Here is a 19,191-nt window from a genome sequence, read left to right as displayed (position 1 = left end):
TGTGAACAACTTACAGACTGAGAGCTTAGGCAGTTTATTTTTTTTTAATTTTCTGTTTTTTTAAAACAATGATTCTTTGTAATGCCGCACTTTGTGTTGTTCCAAATTTCTTCCCTAAAATATTTTTGCTAAATAAAAGTTTAAACTTTTTAAAAAGGAGTAATTTTTTTATTTTAAGAAGTCTTTTAAATGATATATATATATTAAATGAATATATATATAGACACATATCTTATCTATATATATTGGTAAAACCAACTTAATCTGTATTTCACACACCCAAACCCCAAATACCACCTATGTAGATGATGAATGGAGATTTGGCATCTAAAGTGGGTGCACTGACATTCAATACAATTTTTTTTGTATATTTAATCCAGTTTCTGATTGACTCATTTTTAAAAATTATTAAAAAAATAAGCAATTGGCAATGTAACAAGGATACAATCCAATGTGTTCACAGATTGGTTACCTGTGAGACTGGTGCTTTAACATGGGGTGGAATTCCAGAGGAAGAAACAGTACCACTAGGAGGCAGGTTTTTACTGGTCACTGAAGCCCAGGAGAAAGCCTGCAGGAAATGCAACAAACCTAGACTACTAATCATGGAAAACCACCAACATTCCTAAAGGGAAACTTCCAAATATATATTTTCTTTTCATTTCTAAACTACTGCTCTATATTGGATGACTCCTAAAAGAAAGGCACACACACACATGCCAGTCTATGTGCCAGTTTTCAAAATCTCATTATACAAAATCATTTGATTGTCTGACTACTAAATAAATCCACAAGCAAGTTCCTATATGCTCTACATAGATAAGCAAATAGCAAACAAAACCACTAACTACACATGCTAGAAAATAAGAACCTAAGGAACCAATTTCCCTTTTTGGGAGAAGATAGGGTGTGCGGTGATGTTAAGGGGAAGGACAGTAAAGAAGAGAGTACTAGCTGGAAACTGACATTCACAAAATCGAACAAAGAATCTCCTCTCACTACCCAAATATATTTTAACCTTCCACTTTACAGAAAGATAAAAGATGTTTTAGGTAGGCTTAAATGATACACTATTGGTGTCACTCATTTTTCCAAGATAGTTTAATTGTTTTAATAAGGAAACTGCTCCCATTTAAACCAGGTATCTCCTCTTAATAACAGACTAACTTGTCATGACTCCTGCTGTATACATGTGTAAAGGACTTAATACAGAATGGAAGAGCGACTCAGCTTTATACAGAGACTCAAATAATTTCTAGTAACATACTAAACACTACATACAGACAAGGAATTATCTTAAGCTTCACTCTTAGGGGTATCTTTTAGGGGGAAAAATACAAGGAATTGCCTCAGGGTCACCAAAAAACCCCACAACTTCTTTCATATACATAAAAAAGCATAGTTTACTACATTAACCAATTTACTATAGTAAACAAAGGTCATGCTTCATTAATAGCACCAAATATGAAAGTGTAATGTTACAGGTCTAAAGAATTCCTTTGATCTAACCTTAGGTGCTTCTTGTGGCAGAGACACAGGTTCAGCAGGAGGAGGAGAAGCAGACTTCTCCTCTAACTCTTCTAAGTTCTTCTCCTCCACTTGTGGTTTCAGCTCTTCGGTTTTTGTTTCAGATTCTGGTTCGGGTTCAGGTTCATGAGAGGATTCTTCTAAAGGCTCCTCTATGCCATTACTACAATAAAATATTTTGTTCTTCAGTATAAGCAAAATGATCAGTTCAAATCTACAATTCAGTATTTCTCTAATTTAATAATGGTCATAACTAGTAATAAGCTGTTTTGAAGCAAAGTCCAGTAATAACTAACTAGATGATGGCAGAAGGGAATAATTAATGTTCCTAAACTGCATTCTTTTAACCCTGCTATATTAAAATTATATTATTAAATTAACATTTTTAAATAACTCTATTATTTATAAAAATAAAATGCTCACTCCCTGTGCTGTCCCCAACACTGCATGATCAGTAACTGATTACTGTTTTGGGTCAAACCATGTTCTATTTTTGAATTAAAGAATTCTTCCCACATTACTTGCACATACAAACTAAGTACTCAGATACTCCTGACTGGTAGCTTTATCAAAAATTTACTTCCAACAATAATTCTAGGAACAAAAACCATCTTGCAACTACACTGTAGTTTAGGCCAAATTTGGTCTTGCACACTAATTCTTACGTCACAGGGTGAGCTTCATAGTAACCACTGTCGGCATTTTCTTGCACAGGTTCTGGAGATGGTTGCCTTTCTTCTTGTTCCTCTTCTACTTCATCTTCTGATTCTGACAATACATAACACAACTCTTCTTAAGGGGTTTAACAATGATTGGATATTTTTTTAATGTTCAAGAAAGTGATATGACAGTGAGAAAAACACTGGCATTATTTCTTACAAAGGCACTCAATATTCCCTGTTCTAAAAAACTAAAGAGCAAGCAAGATGAAGTTTAGTATTTATTCTATTAAAAAAAAAAAAAACTCAACTGGTAAGAAAAGGAATGGGTAGGAAATGTTATCAGTGCCATAACTCAGCTTCATTTATCACATCTATTGAATAAATAGAGCAATAATGACAAAGGAAATAAAATGATATACAATCAATACAAAATCAATTAATTACCGCATAGCCAAAAATTGAGAACCAACAAAGATACATTAAGTGGAAAAATGCAAGCTCTGAGTCAGCATAATTCCATTTTTATAAAAATAAGTAGTTAAATATAGGATCCAACAAAATTTTCTAAGTACCAAACTTTTGGTTATCTATAGAAGATGAGATTGATGAGAATTTTTTCCCCTATAGCTAACTTTTATTATATTTCCTGTAATGAACATCTTTTTCTTTTGTAACAAAAGACAAAGTAACAAAAGGAGAAAAGGTTTTCCTCAGTTACAAAGATGAAAAATTTCTTACATCCCTTACTTTTCATGTCATTAAAGACATGAACAAAATATTTAACAAACAAAATATTTAACAAACCCTTCTATCTTGAAAGTAGCCTCACCTTCATCAAGTTCTGGTTCAGAATCACCAAATACTTCATCTTCATAACGAAACATATCATTGTGAACATAAAACTTATTTGGAACAGACCCCTACAGGAGAACAACATCCGAACATTCCATAATTGTGGCATTATATAAAAAGAACAAATTATATGGCATACACAATCTCTTTTTTAATACTACGAAAGTAATGTAGACGCAATATAATTTTCCAAAGTTGAACATGATATGATACTAATATAAAGCAAATACCACAGATCATTCAAAGAATATTGGATCTCAAGAACTGGCTACTCGGTATAACAGAACCAGGATGAATTAACACATGGAACTTTTCCATTCTGTTTAATATGTAACCTACTAAATAATATACTTCTGGTATTATTTCTATAATCTTAATCATCTATTTACACATACGTACCAGTATCTGATTTTTACTTCTAAATAGTTAAGTGCACAGACGTACACAGAACTCAGATTATATGAACAGTTCTCAAAAATAGCTACATGCATATCTAAACCTCTAAGAAGAAACTTGTTGGACACTTGAAGCAAGTAGTAATAACAGTCAAATAAAATTATATAAATGAAAATTAAGTGAAATGAAAACTTACTTCAGGAGCCAGAACAAAGGTTTGCATAAACTTCCTCTCTGGCTGTCCACTATTAGACAGCAAACCCATGACCTGGACAACTACTCCATCACTCAAAGTTGCATGAGCATCCACATGACGAATTTTAGTATGACATTCACTGAAGTTCAGAGACAATACTTTGTGGTGTATATCCTTTATACAAAGGAAAAGAGCAGAGGAGGAAATACACTCTTATGACACTGAATTCCTATATAATACTACAGACCACTGATTTCCTCACAAGCTCAGAATATTAACTACTTAGTTTTTTTGCCTCATTTGAATCCATTCTACCATGCTATGCATTACTGCCAGACTGATGTTCCTAAACACACCGTTTTCAATATGTCACCTCTCTATAAAAAAAATCAGAATGACCATCTCATATTATGTTCACGCAACAATATGGGCTCTATACAAGAGTTCTCCCATTCTTCTGTATTAAGTATTCAGTCAGTCACACAAACGGTTTCAGCTACTCCTTGACCTCACAGATAATTTTACCTCACTGTATGTTTGCTGATGCCTTCTTCTACTTCAATTTCCTCTTGTTTGCTAAGGCCAAATCCTGTAACTCAGAGTCTAGCTGAAGTCCCACATCCTCTACAAAGTCATAAGGATCATACACTACTGTGCATTCCTGTAACATAAGGTTCAGCCCACATTTGTATAAACTTAATAGGTTATCTCAACTGTTTCGCGTATAAAATGTACCTAGGATATAAACCATCTCATCTTTCCCTTTGCGTCCATTACAACAGACTGGATTTCATACAAAATGGATGTTTGTAAGAACACAAAGCACATTCGACAATTAAAACATAAATTCCAGTTATAACTAGTGATCACATTCAAGAAGAAATCCATGGGCACAAGAAGATTATTTTACAAATCTCTTAATATAAAACAAAATGCCACCAAAATGCATATGAAACTGATACTTACATTTTGGCCATAAACAGCCTCCTGAGGCTTTCCACTAGCATCTACTCCACCATGAACGTAGGAAGAATTTCTGCCATAAAACCTGCAAAACCATTGATAATGATTAAAATGCAATTACCAAGAGAAGTCTAAGAGTCAAGACAAGTTCTGGTATCAAACAGACCTAGTTTCTAGGTCCACCTCTACCAACTCATTAGTTGGGTAATCCAGAGCAGGTTTACTTATGGTCTTTAAGTTGCTTCCTTGGTTGTAAAACAGAACAGTAACTACTCCAAAGGATTATTGTGAGGATTAAATAAGTAATAATAGAGTTCTCAGTGTGCCTGGCAAACTGAATATATATATACTCAGTCATTAGTATTATCATCTATTTTTGTTAGGTGAAGAATGAGATATTAAAAAAACTGATATGAGACATTCTAAATATTGATGGTGTATATTAATTGACCCATTTCCTCCCTTCAAATACAGAAATTCAGTGATCTAGATTTGTTTAGGCATCAGATGCTATTTAAAACAGTTTAGTTAGACTTAAAATGATTGAAATTTTTCAGAGATCAAGTAAAAACAATGTACATTATTTCAGAATCTAGTTTCTCAATATTTTTATGCGGCTCTCAAGTACACGATAAATTAGTGCCTCACTGGTGGTCCCTAAAGCAGTAAGAATTAGCATCTTTCCACAGTTAATTTTTTTTATAAAGGAACTGGGCTCCTGTTGTAATAAAACACATAAGACTTTCTTTATGCAAAATTCTTAGGGCTTTACATATATTGATTAATTTAACCCTCCTAACCTCATAAAATAAGCACTATTATCTAAATGAGCAAAGTGAGGTTTGGAACAAGTTAAACTAACTCCCATATGGCCACTCAACTATCCAGTGGGGCACCTAAGACATGAATTCAGACAGTCTGGCTCCAGAATCAATGCTCTTAACCACTACCCATATTTCTAAGTTTATTCTATTTTCTCTCATGTACTACTGGCAAGCATGTAAACTGCTATCATTTTTCTGGAGGACAATTTGGCTGTACAGGTGGGTAAGAAAAGTCTTAGAAATGATCACACTTTTGATTTAACAATTACACTTCTAGGTACCTATCCTAAGAACTAGAAAGGTACACAAAAATGCATGTGTAAGGATATTCACTGTGTTAACAACTAAAAACATACCAGGTTTTCATTAATAAGGAAATTCATTATATAAGGTGAGTATAAAAAAAGAAGTTTGTGTTGTAATTTGAAATTATGGTAGAAAAGACTTATTGTTTTAAATTTCACTTTTTTTGAATGAAATGAGGAAAAAAGTTCCTCATTTAAAAGAATGCTGAAAATGCTAATATCTACATTCTGAATAAACTATACTTCCCCCCAAACTCCCTCAAATACACTGGTCAACAAGAATATCCTTATTTTTATAATTAGAAAAATACATGGGTATTTTGTCTTAGTTTTTTGAGGAAGAAAGGTAGTTATATTAACATTTTCTGAAATAATGCAGGGAATATTACATATATGTTTAACAATGTAAGGCACACTGCATAATCTAACTGTTCAACACCTAGCATAGTTATAAAGACCTTGACAAAAGCACCTAAGTCCTCTTAACAGCCTTTAAAGCATGAAGTGGCAATAACTACTCATCCTTACCTCACCTGGCTAGTGTGCTACAACAAACATGTGCCAAAGCCTAATGGTCACAAAAGTCTTACTTTTACCTTCCACCTGCTAAAAATGTACCAGGAAGAATAAAATTATAAATATTAATAATATAAACCACTTTCATTTCAATCTCTGGAAAAAATAAGCTTACAGATGTCCAACTCTTCTTTCCAAATTAGTAAATAAGGCTGCTATTGCTGTTTTACCAAGGGATACTATTTTACAGATCAATCAGAATAAATTTTCACAAGTACAATCACTTAGCTGATTCATATCCGAACACTGCTATAAAAAAGTTAAAAAGACAATATGCATCTGTGATTTCAAATTGTAGATTGGAACCACTTAGTTGATCATGCCCACGGTTTTTTTTTTAAATGAAATATAAGAACACCAGGGTCTGTATGTAACTGTATATGCCTATGTATAGATGTGAATGTGTTATATAGAGAGATATGATGTGAAATGTTTTTCTTACTGTGGATTTCAGTCAAAAACTTGAAAATACTGGTTTTAGCCATCAGATGGTTAAAATATTGGACAGGGTTTGCAAAGATACTGATAGGAGATGAGGAGACAGCGAAGACAAAATATATGTACTCATATTCAAGAAAACAAAAAATAAAAATTGTAAACAATACATCTAAAATTTACCTGTGTAAATATTCTGGAGCTTTATTCAGCAAAGTATAATATTGCCTCACAAACTCCCGCCCTACAAGCAGCGGACTGGGCTTCTCCATAACCATTTCTTTGCTGCACAATGTCAAATGCTAAGGGAGCAAAAAAAAAGAATAAGTATTAACAAGTCATCTTTATAAACTGTCATTAAGTTTTCTTAGCCTTACAAATGGGAATAAAGAAAATATCACTCATTAAAAAGTACCTTACAATAGCAAAATAATAAATCAAGTTCCTTAACTACTGCTGACCTCTAACATTTGCATCTCCCCTTTGTATTTCCTGATTTCTCTATCCCTCAATAGGGGTGAAAGTAGCACAGTTCTCTTATTCCCTGGAGTCCAGTGCTGCCATAGACTAGGAACACAATAACCAAGTCTTCCCATAGTATTTCTTTCCTTTGGGGACTGTTACCTCTTATGTTCTTGGATTCCAATGGCTTTTTTTTTTTTTTAACTGGGCAGAGGGCACAGGTCAGGACTTGAGATTTTATTTATTATCATGGTAAACTACTGACTTGTGTCTTCTTTGTAGTCTCTGTCACAGAGATTGATTTCACTGTTTTCAAAATCATGATTACTGCTGAAAATCAGCAATAACCTCAAGTACTCCAAGACAATAGTTTACATTTGGTATACATCTTTCCAAGCTTTCTTTCCTCTAGTTAAGCATCTAACTACAAGCCAGGTACTGTTTATAGTAAATGGGCTAATGTAGAACAAGAAGACTCTAAGACTCTATCCCTCAAGCAGCTTTGTCATGGAATATTAACAGACAACAGGGAACAGATGGGTTAGTTGCGATGATAAAGTAACCCTAAGCCGAAATCTCAAAGATAAGCATAAGAAAAACAAGTACAAAATAAAAATATAAGCAATCTTCCATCATTTAAAGTAAATAATTTGTTTACAGTTCCCAGAACAGTTAAAATTATTAACATTAGGAAAGGGAGAATATTTGAATATTGCTTGTTTTTAAAAGTATGTGTATGTGTGTGTGTATAAATAAAATAAAGCAGCCTTTCCTACTACACTTAAAAGTACTTAAAAATTTCAGAACATCTAATAGTGTCTACTGGGCAAACCTGGATGCAATGTAAATTGTTTAACAAAAATTGTCGGTTTTCTTTAAACAAAAGTTTATAGCCAAAGACAGTCCACCATGTATTACAATTGTGATGCTGTTTTTAATAAAAATCTGGTACCAATCAGAGCTCAGCATACAGACAGGACTGTAGCTCTATAGAATTCTAGTGACTCCTCTGCCCCCATTCAGCTTTTACTTAATGCTCTATTATTTCTTATTACGTTCCCTGTTTCTCCTTTTTTGCAACAAACTGAGAGCTTGTCCTGAAGCTCTCAGTCTACCCAAAAAAACCGAAAATATGTTCTAATTTTTAGGTAGTGCCTTACATGCTCTCAAAAATAGTTAACTCACCACTTCCAGTGGCAGGGTATATAGGGAAGAGGCAAGAAAACCATGAAGCAGCCTAAGGAAATGTTAAGAGGAATATAGGGCTTTAAACACAAACATAAAAGAGAAGCAGAAAAAGCTGGAGGAGCCAAAAGGAATGGGCCCTGGGGAAGGGTTCCCCTGGCCACAGGTGGAATTAAGAAATGGCAAAAAGTTAACTGTTCCTTTTTGCTTCACTCAGGCAATAGTGACGCTTTACTTCATTCTTGTTTTAACATCTGGATTCTCTACCAAAAATCTGTTGCCCTATAACTAGAAAAAATGAGGTGTAGTCTTGGAGCCTGTTGAACATTTAAGAATAAGCTTTGTAAAAAGGAAAAAAATCATGAACAGTGGCTCATCCCTTAAGTTCGTCTCACGCAGCCATTTCTACCTTAGCTGTGAAGTCAGAATAAACCCAGGCCAGAATCCTGTTAGTCTGCTCTTCATCATCATTCTACCATGAATTCTGTACTCCATACAATTAGACCAACTCATTTTTAAATTTTATTTTGGTATCATTAATGTACAATTACATGAGCAACATTGTGGTAAACAGATTCCCCCCATCATCAATCCCCACCACATAACCCATTACAGTCACTGTCCATCAGCGTGGTAAGATGCTATAGTCACTACTTTTCTTCTCTGTGTTGTACAGCCTTCCCTGTGTCCCCGGACCGCCCACATTATGTGCGCTAATTGTAATGCCCCTCCCTTTCCCCCCCTAGTCCCTCCCTTCCCACCCATCCTCCCCAGTCCCTTCCCCTTTGGAAACTGTTAGTCCATTCTTGGGTTCTGTGAGTCTGCTGCTGTTTTGTTCCTTCAGTTTCTTCTTTGTTCTTATACTCCACAGATGAATGAAATCATCTGATGCTTGTGTTTCTCCACCTGGCTTATTTCACTGAGCATAATACCCTCTAGCTCCATCCATGTTGTTGCAAATGGTCGGATTTGTTTTCTTCTTATGGCTGAATAATATTCCATTGTGTATATGGACCACATCTTCTTTATCCATTCATCTACTGATGGACACTTAGGTTGCTTCCATTTCTTGGCTATTGTAAATAGTGCTGTGAGAAACATAGGGGTGCATCTGTCTTTTTCAAACTGGGCTGCTGCATTCTTAGGGTAAATTCCTAGGTCAAATGGTATTTCTATTTCGAGTTTTTTGAGGAACCTTCCATAGTGCTTTCCACAATGGTTTAAACCTACTGATTTTTTAAAATGTTAATTCACAAAGCAGTAGCAGATACTGTCATTTGGGGTACCATAAGTTTCCCCCAAACCTAAAAACCCTCAATGTAAGGATTGAAGATTAATGCATAGAAGGACTCCATTTGCTACATTTGAAGTAACAAAGCTAAGCAACATAGTATTTTTATTTTGAATGGTGGGGAAGGGTGAAGAACAGTAGACCCATCAAGTAAAATTTTGTAAAGTAACTAACATGTAGAAATCATACATGCTTTAATACAGTAACAACTGATGTTAAAACAACACTAACACACTTAACAGGAAAGATACTAACTTTATCCTTGGAATAATTATGTGCAAAAGTTTTGTTCAGTCAATGAAAGAAATATTCCATTGTTTCTCAGTTGGAGGATCCCTTTTCCTTTTTTCTCTTTCCTATTTCCAGATTTTCTACAGAGACACTTTACCATTTATCTCAAATCTCCCATCACATTTATAAAGTACATATTCTATTCACCTACCATTTTTATCATTTACATATAATCTAAGTAGAAAAAGTTACTACATACCCACATCAACATTAAAGACAGGTTGAAATACACCAAAGAGTTACTGTAACAAAATTCAAGAGAGATTTCCAATTGTGTACTACCTATACAGTCACTAAAGTACAATGGCCATATCATCAATTTAGATCAGAGAGAGGCATGGAGGACAGACAGTGGAGGTTAACTTTTACTTAATCATTACTCAGTAGGTTATTACTTTTTCAAAAGAACAACTAAAAAAGTGAACTTCAAGTGGTGAATATGACAAGGCAATACTAATCTGGTCAAAGCCTAAACAAATGGCTATTCATAAGAGGCTCTCATAAAACAAAATGAAGATGTTATTCAGAATTGTGTTTCAATTATACCAACTTAAATATAACTTACAGATCAGTTACTTCTTTACCATAACTGATTTAAAGTGACTCAATTTAGAGGGCTTAAATATAATTGATTGATGGATATCAACCACATCAATCAGAAAGTTAAGGTATTAAGAGAAATTTGTTTAATGACAAGCTAATTTTTCATTTTCTTAAAGACAAGCCAATTTCTGTGCTCTACACAAACAATTGCCATCTTGCCCAACTTCCCATTTTCTTCCCAGGAGTAGGAAAATTAATGGCTCAATAAATAAGAAATGCATCAAAGAAGTATCAGGGATAAATTATAGATGAAGCACCAAACAATGTGGTTTGGGTAGCTGTAGGAAGTATGACTTGGAAAACTGAGTAAAGTAAAGTTTGTGTTTACAATTCATGGATAGCCACCATGTATAGGAGGGTCAACAGCAAAGACTAAAGAGCCAATTTATACTCAGGATAAATGGAATTACAAAAATGGTGCTACTTTTATTACAGCAAAGTACCCAACTTATAGGTAAGTAATTTCTGGGATGAGTCCTTCCATTTCTTAAAAAAAAAAAAAAAATTATCAAAACGAAACAACATGTCTGAACATGGAAGTGAGAGAAAGGTTTTTATCTAAGGCCATTAAAAAGTCATGGCCATTAAAAAGTCATGACCTTTTTGGATCTTATTCCCTAATTTACAAATTGAGAAATGATCCCAGGTCAAGACTACACCACTGTAGAGTTTGAAGATTAGCACCTTAGAAGATTAGATCAATTATCATGTAACATCTTTTTAGAGAAAGTGAAAATTCCAAGTATTAAACCCCACTTTTCGCACTAACACTTGAAAATGTGGTGAATGCTGTCATACTGGGTATGCTCAATGTAAAATTTACTCTTCTCCTCCTCATCAACTAAAAATAACATCAATCCTATTTATTCATCCAGATAGCAACATGATTATCTGGCTTCTCTCATTATTTACAGACTCAGCTCAACTACTTCAGAGATCATTCTACTCTTCAACTCTGTCCATCCCATTTCAAATCCCTGTATAACTTCATTAACATGCTCTCACTCATTCCCGTTTCTTAAAATGTTTTTAAGAATCTCCATTTGCCAAGACTAGTTCCTGAAGCATAGCTACTCTAGGTCTCCTGGGAAATTGCTCTATGTCAATGCTCACCATCTTTTCTGAATCTCTTATTACCCACTGAGAGGAGAATGGATAAGTCAACTCATACGCACAAATAAGATGGAAAAGAATGTCACAATAAGCTACATATCCTACAATATGCTCAAATTTCCTCTACTGCAAAGTAACAACTTTTTAAAAACTCTTAATCAACTAGTTATCACCCTCTCTCCCTTCCTTGACTAAAACTTGAGTTTTTAGCTAAGTACTTAGGTTTCTTGCTTACTTTTTAATCGGAAGTACAGTGAATCACTAGCGTAAAGAGGCTGCCCTCAAAGCAAAAAATCTCAAGCTATATGAATACAGACTTAAAGTCTAAAATGAGCCTTCTGGTTCTGTTTCACTTTGTTGAAGTTAAATACTGACTGAATAGTGAACGGAAATTAGAGGAAGGTAGTCTTAATTTAGGTTCAATGTAATGCAACCAGAATAGAATATGTCCAACCAGTTAGATTAAGCTGCTCCCACGCTAGGATTCTATGAATTTATTAACAAGAACTAAGACCTTTGACTCCCACGCCAATACTCATTCTACACCTTCCTATCTGCAATGACTGAAACCCTATGCATTCATTTGGGCCCAGCTAAAATACTGTACCTCCCAAAAAATCTTTCCTGATTGCTCAATAAAGTATCTTTTCTCTGAATTCTTAAAGTACTTTGGGCCTTTATCACAGTACTTCATTAATCATTCTGCCCTAAATTACTAATTAGTCTTTCTCTTCTCCACTCCTCTCTCAGTTTAATCTGAGCTCTCCCTTGAATGTAATTCTCTGGACCAAAGTCACAATTCTCAAAAATCCAATGATCTCCCCTCAGTACTCTACCTGTTTACATTACCACCCTTCCTAACACTTTCAGATTTCAATGATAAAAGTCAACTTTCCTTCTCATCAAGATGCTTAAGTCCTTAAGCTCTCTGCCTTAACCCGGCAATTTCAGATAGTTTAATGGCTTCAGCTCTCATATCTACCTAAATTTCTATCTAGTCCCCACCACGAATTCAAGTTCTACTTTTTAACCCCTTCCTTCTTTCACCCCACATATCATCTCATAGATAACCCTATACATGCATCCCTCCCTCATACAGAGAAAGTTTATTTCTGTTAACGGTGCCACATCACCTTGGCTTTAAAGCTCAAATCTACATGACTTGTCCTTTTTAAGCTTTAAACTATGAAATCCTGCAACTCACAAGTCTCCTGGAATTTGTCCCATTATTCCACTCCCACTGATCAGATCCTTTAGTTCTTCTTCAGAAGTTTTCTCAAGGTTCTTTGTATATAGTAAAATCCATACACCTGCATTCAGTTTGAAATACAAGGCCCTCCACAGAAATGCATGGCCCTAACCTTTCAAATTTACCTCCCATTACACTTCTCACCTCTGTAACAGACTCTGTTCTAAGAATACTATGCCACTCATCACCAGTCCCTAAACCTGCAATTTTCTCTAGGCCTTTGTCTTATTTCATTCAAAACGAGTCAGGTGACTGGGCGGGACAACACAAATTCATTCAACATTTATTAAATAAATGCCTACTATATTAGGTGCTACAAACTACCTATGCAAGGAAAAAACAATACTGAATGATAAACTTAATCTGCTACTCCAAAGAAACTTGAAGTCCACTGGGAGTGAGAATTCCTAAACACAATTCTTACGTGATAAATGCTGCAAGCGCTACCACATAGAATGTACCACTTGAACTGGAACAGGATAAAAATCTGACATGGGTAAAATGAGGAAGCGAATATTCCAAGCCAGAGCTTAAAGAGAAAATAATTTTTAGGGAATGATCTGATCATCTCAAAACCTCACATCACCAAATCCTTCCCCTATTCACTCTTCAAAAACCTACTTAAGATCTTATTCCTGGCTTTCAAGTTCTACCTGGCTTTCAAGCTAGGTCCCTCAGGCAGGATTAACCTTCTTCCTTGTATATTTCTTCTTTAGCTCTTATTAAGGCACTTAGTGCTACTAATATGTGTGCATATGTTCACACACACCCTCTCCTGTTGGAGAACTCCTCTATGCTCAGGCAGAGCATAAGCCAGGCTGTGTTATGCTTCAAGGAGATGCTCAAGAGACATTCTTTACAGCATCTACCATTACTCTGCACATAATAGGATTAAATAAAAATTGTTGAACAATTGTATGATACTGAAGATCTCTTAAGAGAAGTAACCTGCTAAAATACAAATATGCAATCTAGTAAAATACAAAGATATTTCAGTAGTTAATGAATAAAGCTATGGGGAATGCTAATTAAGAAACAAATCATTAATCATGCAATTTCAAATATTTTTAAAATTAATCTTCTATACACCTGTGCTTCTTTATATGTAAATATATGTACACATTCATTTAGATGAACACAGACTTCTGTCAATATGAGATTATGGAGCTTTGAGATTAACTAAAGGTCCAAACAAATCAAACACTGCAGGTTAGCAAAAACAATTTTAAGGGCCTTAGAGATAAATTTCAAAAATTTAGCAATAGACTCACACAACACAGTCAACTTATTTCCCAAGGTATAAAGTAATTTTCTTTTCCACAAAATTATTTTGGAAAACCTTGACATTCCTATGTTAAAAATAATTTTAAAAATCTGACTCATTTCTCAGCACATACAAAAATCACCTAATGAACTAAAGACCTAAATGTATAACTTAAAACTCTCTGCTTCTAGAAAAGCTTTGTAACCTTAGGGTTAAGTAAAAATTTTAAAGAAGACACAAAAAGACCAGTAAAGCAAAAAAAAAAACCTGACAAATTGGATTTCCATCAAAATGTAAAACTTCTGCTCAAAGACGTCATTGAGAAATGAAAAGACAAGCCACAGCCTACAAGAAAACTTTCATAGAATACATTTCTGATAAAGGACCTGTATCCAGAAAATAGACCGCTCACAACTTAAGTAAACAAAAGTTTTTACATGGGCAAAAGATTTGAATACACACTTCACACCAAGAAATATATATGGCAAGTTAACATGACAAGATGCTCAGTGTCACAAATTATTACAAACACGCAAAAACCACAAAGAGATAACTAAACACCTAAAATAATGGCTAACATTAAAATATAAGAACAATAAAAGTGCTTGCAAGTATGGGAGAAGTTGATAGGAACAAAAAAATGGTAATCACTTTGGAAAACAGTATGGTAGTTTCTTATAAATTAAACATACACATCCCTTATTATCCAGAAATCCCACTCCTACAATATTTACACCAGAGTAATGAAACATGTCCACCCAAAGACCTGTATGTTGTTTAGAGCAATGTTATTAATATAGATTAAAAAAACAGAAATGAAATGTCCATCAGCCAAGTGAATGAACAACTGTCATAAATGCATACCATCAAATACTATACGGAAATAAAAAAATCAATTGCTATATGCAACAAAAATTAATTTCAGAAGTATTATTCAAAGTTAAGAAGTCAACACTCTAAGATTCTATTGGTATGACAAGCAAAATGCTGAAATTATAGGGCTAAATATGATTGGATTGGGAAATGACTGACTAAAGGGAAATGAGGGAACTTCTAGGGTGACAGAAGTATCTTGCATCTTGTGGTGGTGATTTCATGACTGTGTGTGTCTGTCCAAAGTCATACAACTGTGCACATTAAAACAGTAGTTTTTACTGTTTGTAAATTTTTTCTCAGTTTTTAAAACTTATGCTTATTATGTCAGAAATTTCACAAATATTTATGGAGCTACTGCATACCAAGCATTTTTAAGGGAAACACAGTACCCTGAAAGCAACAATATTCAACAGTTCAAAAAAGGCATTAATTTAGCCACTACCTTTCACCTTTAGATTAACAAAAATGAAAATGATTCATTATTATCCAGTATTTGTTAAAGATGTGGGAAAAAGGGCTCTGCACATAGTGTTTGTGGAGATATAAACTGCTACAACCTTTTAAAGATGCAATTTCAGTTCTAATCAAATTAATTAAAATGAACACATATAATCAGTTATCCTACTTCTAAAATAGATTATAAAGAAATATGTGCAGAATTGCACAGAGATATATTCAAGGTTGTTCACTGCCACAAAAGAAATCAGTCTAAATGTCTATCAAGAGGGAAATGGTTTAATGAATATGGGAAGCTGTAAAATAAATAATTACACACTCATTAAAAATAGGCAAAGCTCAGAAACTTATGGATGTAGACAAGAAATACTGTCCAGAAAAGTTAAAGAATAACCAAACTCTGGAATGTTACAAAAAACCAACCTGGAGAAGGGCATGGTAAGAAAAAAAATAAACAAAATATTCTGGGTCTAAGAAAAAACAAAAGAAGAAAAGCTATATACCAATTCTTAATACCACTGGTGAGATACTTACTCTATTGTCTGAGTATTACAAAGAGCATGTTATTAAATTTGTAATTTTTTAAACCATATTTAAAATTTTTCATCTACTTTCTGACAACCACGTTATGAGTTAGAAAACATATCTTGAATAAAGGTCAGAAGTGTGAAAATTCATTTAGCACTGTTCATAAAAAGAAAGAAGTAATCTCTGATATTATGCCTACATTAATGACTATTTATGGTTACAGAACTGAGGGAGCTTAATTAAATATTACCAACTATGTGACGACAGGATTGAGGATGATGAAATAGGGAAAAAAGGTAGTAAAGATACCATGCTGGAATTAAAAATGAGCAGTTACATAAAAAAAGGGTAATAAAGAAAAACTTATTGCCTATATCCTAAGGTGTACTCTCCAACTTTAATGGTTTCCAAAAGGTAATTTAAAAAACATCTGATGTGCTTACGTGATATACTACTATTTTTACTGATAACCTGATATTAATGGTTTTAGAAACAATATAATAAACTGATTCCACTGTGAAACATTAGTTCATACATGCAGTCATTGAAATATTGCCAGACTATATAAAACCACACAGGAAAACATTGAAAAAAACAGTATAGAACTTGCAACTAATATATGATTTCAATAATATAAAGGCAATGTATGCACTTGGTCAAGAAAATGAAATTAATTTTTAATGTTTGATAGTGCAAAATCATTTTCAGAGCAAATTACAATAGCAAAGACAAGGTAATCCATGCAAAATAATTTTGTATGTCATCAACTCTTTAATCTCACAGATCTCTCAAAGACATCTCTATTCTTAATAAAGGAACTTCAGTATCCACACAGTGACTAGATCCACATATAATCATCTGTTGACTTCAAACACCTGGCTGCCACCACCACACTATATGTAAGTATCAAACTGCACAATCAAAAATTCATTCTTCCAGAAACCTGGAGTGTCCTGACCAGCATCAATAATGATAAGAACTATGGCATCTTTGCTCCAGTAGTTTTGGCGGAAAAAAAATCCCATCTATAAATTACTGACATGAAATTTTGTATCACATTTTGGTGGTTATTTCAATGTTGAAGAAATGCCAAAATTGAAAACTGCTAAGTTGTGACATTGTATCATGTTATTTATTTTAAAAAAGTCAAGAAACCAAAAGAAAATAACATATAAAAAAATAGAAAAAAAAACCTACAAAAGAATTTAGAATATTTTAGCACTGTAAAGTTATATGTATTAATACATTGTTTCTTATAAGAAGATTCAAGATCTCTAGCAACAGGATGCAGTTCTCTTTTCAAGATACTATGCTATCAAAGGCTGTATTGTGTCTATGCTAGGACACAGCTCATCTCTACTATGGGATACCACTCTCTTCCCCTCTAAAGCCCCTTACTCATTGCTGGGGCTATGCCCAAGCCCTCATTTCACTTAAACATGGACTATACCCATTCTTAACAGATAACCTCACACATATTAAAACTGGAACCTTCCAAAATCCCAGATGGTCTTTGTTTAAAATGACGTTAACCAATCAAAACAGCAATGCACATCCATCAACATTCAATTTCTTGGGGCACACCATGGAATGAAAAATCACAAGTAAGACTGAAGCACCAGTGGTAGAAATAAACAATTAAAAGGTAGTTGTTGATTACACCTTTCTTTTCTCAGGCCCCAGCAGTAAGGAAGAAGTGTTTAACTTGAGAAGCTCAAAACGTGATACCAAAAGTGGCTAGGCATTAAGAACTGGAAATGCTGTCCCACAAAAATAAATGCATTTATGTTATGCCTTAAAGTTTAACAAGTACACAGATAAGTACCTTTATCTCCTTGAAACAGGATATTAGCTTCATTTACAAAAAAGGAAACCGATGTTTAGACAGCCTAAGAGTTCAAGGCCTTTCGGTTATAGTTATGAGAGAAGGATTTGAAATTGGTTCTCCTATTTCCAGTGATGTTTTCATTACAACTGGTTAAGAACAACTGCTTTGGCCTAACAGTCAAGAACACGAGAAAAAAAAAATTCAGTTGAACTGTTAGCTTATTTGATACTGCTGGGAGACCTAAAACGCAGAAGACACTAACATAATAGGAAATCCAAGTCATCCCAATATACTTAACAAAGATACTATCAAAATTAGATAAAATATCAACTAAAAGAAGGATAAGCTGAGGCACAGCAGTCAAAAAGATGATTCTACTGCTTCTGAAGCTGGTCCAGAGTTCTGCAAGAACAACCAATATTATTCTATCTGCTCTTAAACAAGCGTCTATTAGTGGAGAGTAACTAACAGTCACGTCTGTCAATTAAATCCTATTAAACTTAAGTTCAGGAGTAACCCTCAAATTTGTACCTATCAAAAACAGCCTTGAAAAGGAGTTACTCCCCAATTCCATAGCCGCTCAGCCTAAAATGATGTGGGCAGACGGCTTACTTAAAAGTAAACCTAGTATAGAATATTCAATCTTGATAATGGGTAATTAACAGAAATGATTCTACAAGAGGAGGCTGTTAGGAAACTAAAGACACTTAAGATTAATGTATTTTTAGTAACTGGTATTGAAATTTTCATTTTTGATCTCGTAAGTGAAATATACGTAATGAATATATCCGGTTACCAACATGGCCAATAGTATTCCAACTGAAGAGTTGTCTGCTGACGATTCAACTGCTCAGCTGCTAATTGTACACCCCATTCGACCACCAACTTCTATAACTAATATTTAACGCTTGCTCACCAGTGACTAATATTCCAACCCCGAATATCCAACAACCTGGATTAAAACAACTCTTGGATAATAAGCAAACCATTTGAGGTATTTATCCTCTCTAGTTATTTGATAACCTTTCAGAATTAACCTCTAGAGATTAATTCATAACGTAAGAGTACACATGAGTAACGCTAAAAAATTAAGAAAACAGAAAGGTAACATCACCAAGAAACAACACATAACTCAATTCAGGTAAGCTCAAACTAGTTATACCGTCTATTTTTTAAGATCAGAAGTTTGGGACATCAAATGGCCCCCTGGATACTAACAGGACTAAATGTTTACTTATAAACTTTGTTCACATGCCTAAGGCTACATTAACTGCCAAATATGGAGCCGGATAAGAAATTCCCATCTTCT

At 34.1% G+C, this 19,191-nt stretch overlaps 1 protein-coding gene across 5 annotated transcripts in view; it reads right to left on the bottom strand.

Moving 5' to 3' along the window:
- The window catches only part of G3BP2 (G3BP stress granule assembly factor 2), a 69,556-nt gene that overhangs the window by 9,236 nt on the left and 41,129 nt on the right, over window positions 1-19,191 (bottom strand). For 4 of the 5 annotated variants that reach the window (XM_017671580.3, XM_073237465.1, XM_017671578.3 and 1 more), the window contains exons 2-8: window positions 6,920-7,038; window positions 4,600-4,681; window positions 3,634-3,807; window positions 3,019-3,109; window positions 2,193-2,295; window positions 1,510-1,690; window positions 473-571 (exon numbers count right to left, since the gene is read on the bottom strand). In XM_017671580.3, coding sequence (XP_017527069.1) covers window positions 473-571; window positions 1,510-1,690; window positions 2,193-2,295; window positions 3,019-3,109; window positions 3,634-3,807; window positions 4,600-4,681; window positions 6,920-7,014 — 825 coding nt within the window. In that variant the 5' untranslated portion in view covers window positions 7,015-7,038. The remainder of the gene's footprint in view (window positions 1-472; window positions 572-1,509; window positions 1,691-2,192; window positions 2,296-3,018; window positions 3,110-3,633; window positions 3,808-4,599; window positions 4,682-6,919; window positions 7,039-19,191) is intronic. The other variant, XM_017671582.3, reaches the window with a different exon arrangement.

This window comes from Manis javanica, chromosome 5 (assembly GCF_040802235.1).
Source record: "Manis javanica isolate MJ-LG chromosome 5, MJ_LKY, whole genome shotgun sequence".
Taxonomy (NCBI): Eukaryota; Metazoa; Chordata; class Mammalia; order Pholidota; family Manidae; genus Manis; species Manis javanica.
This window is presented reverse-complemented; position numbering and strand designations above follow the sequence as displayed.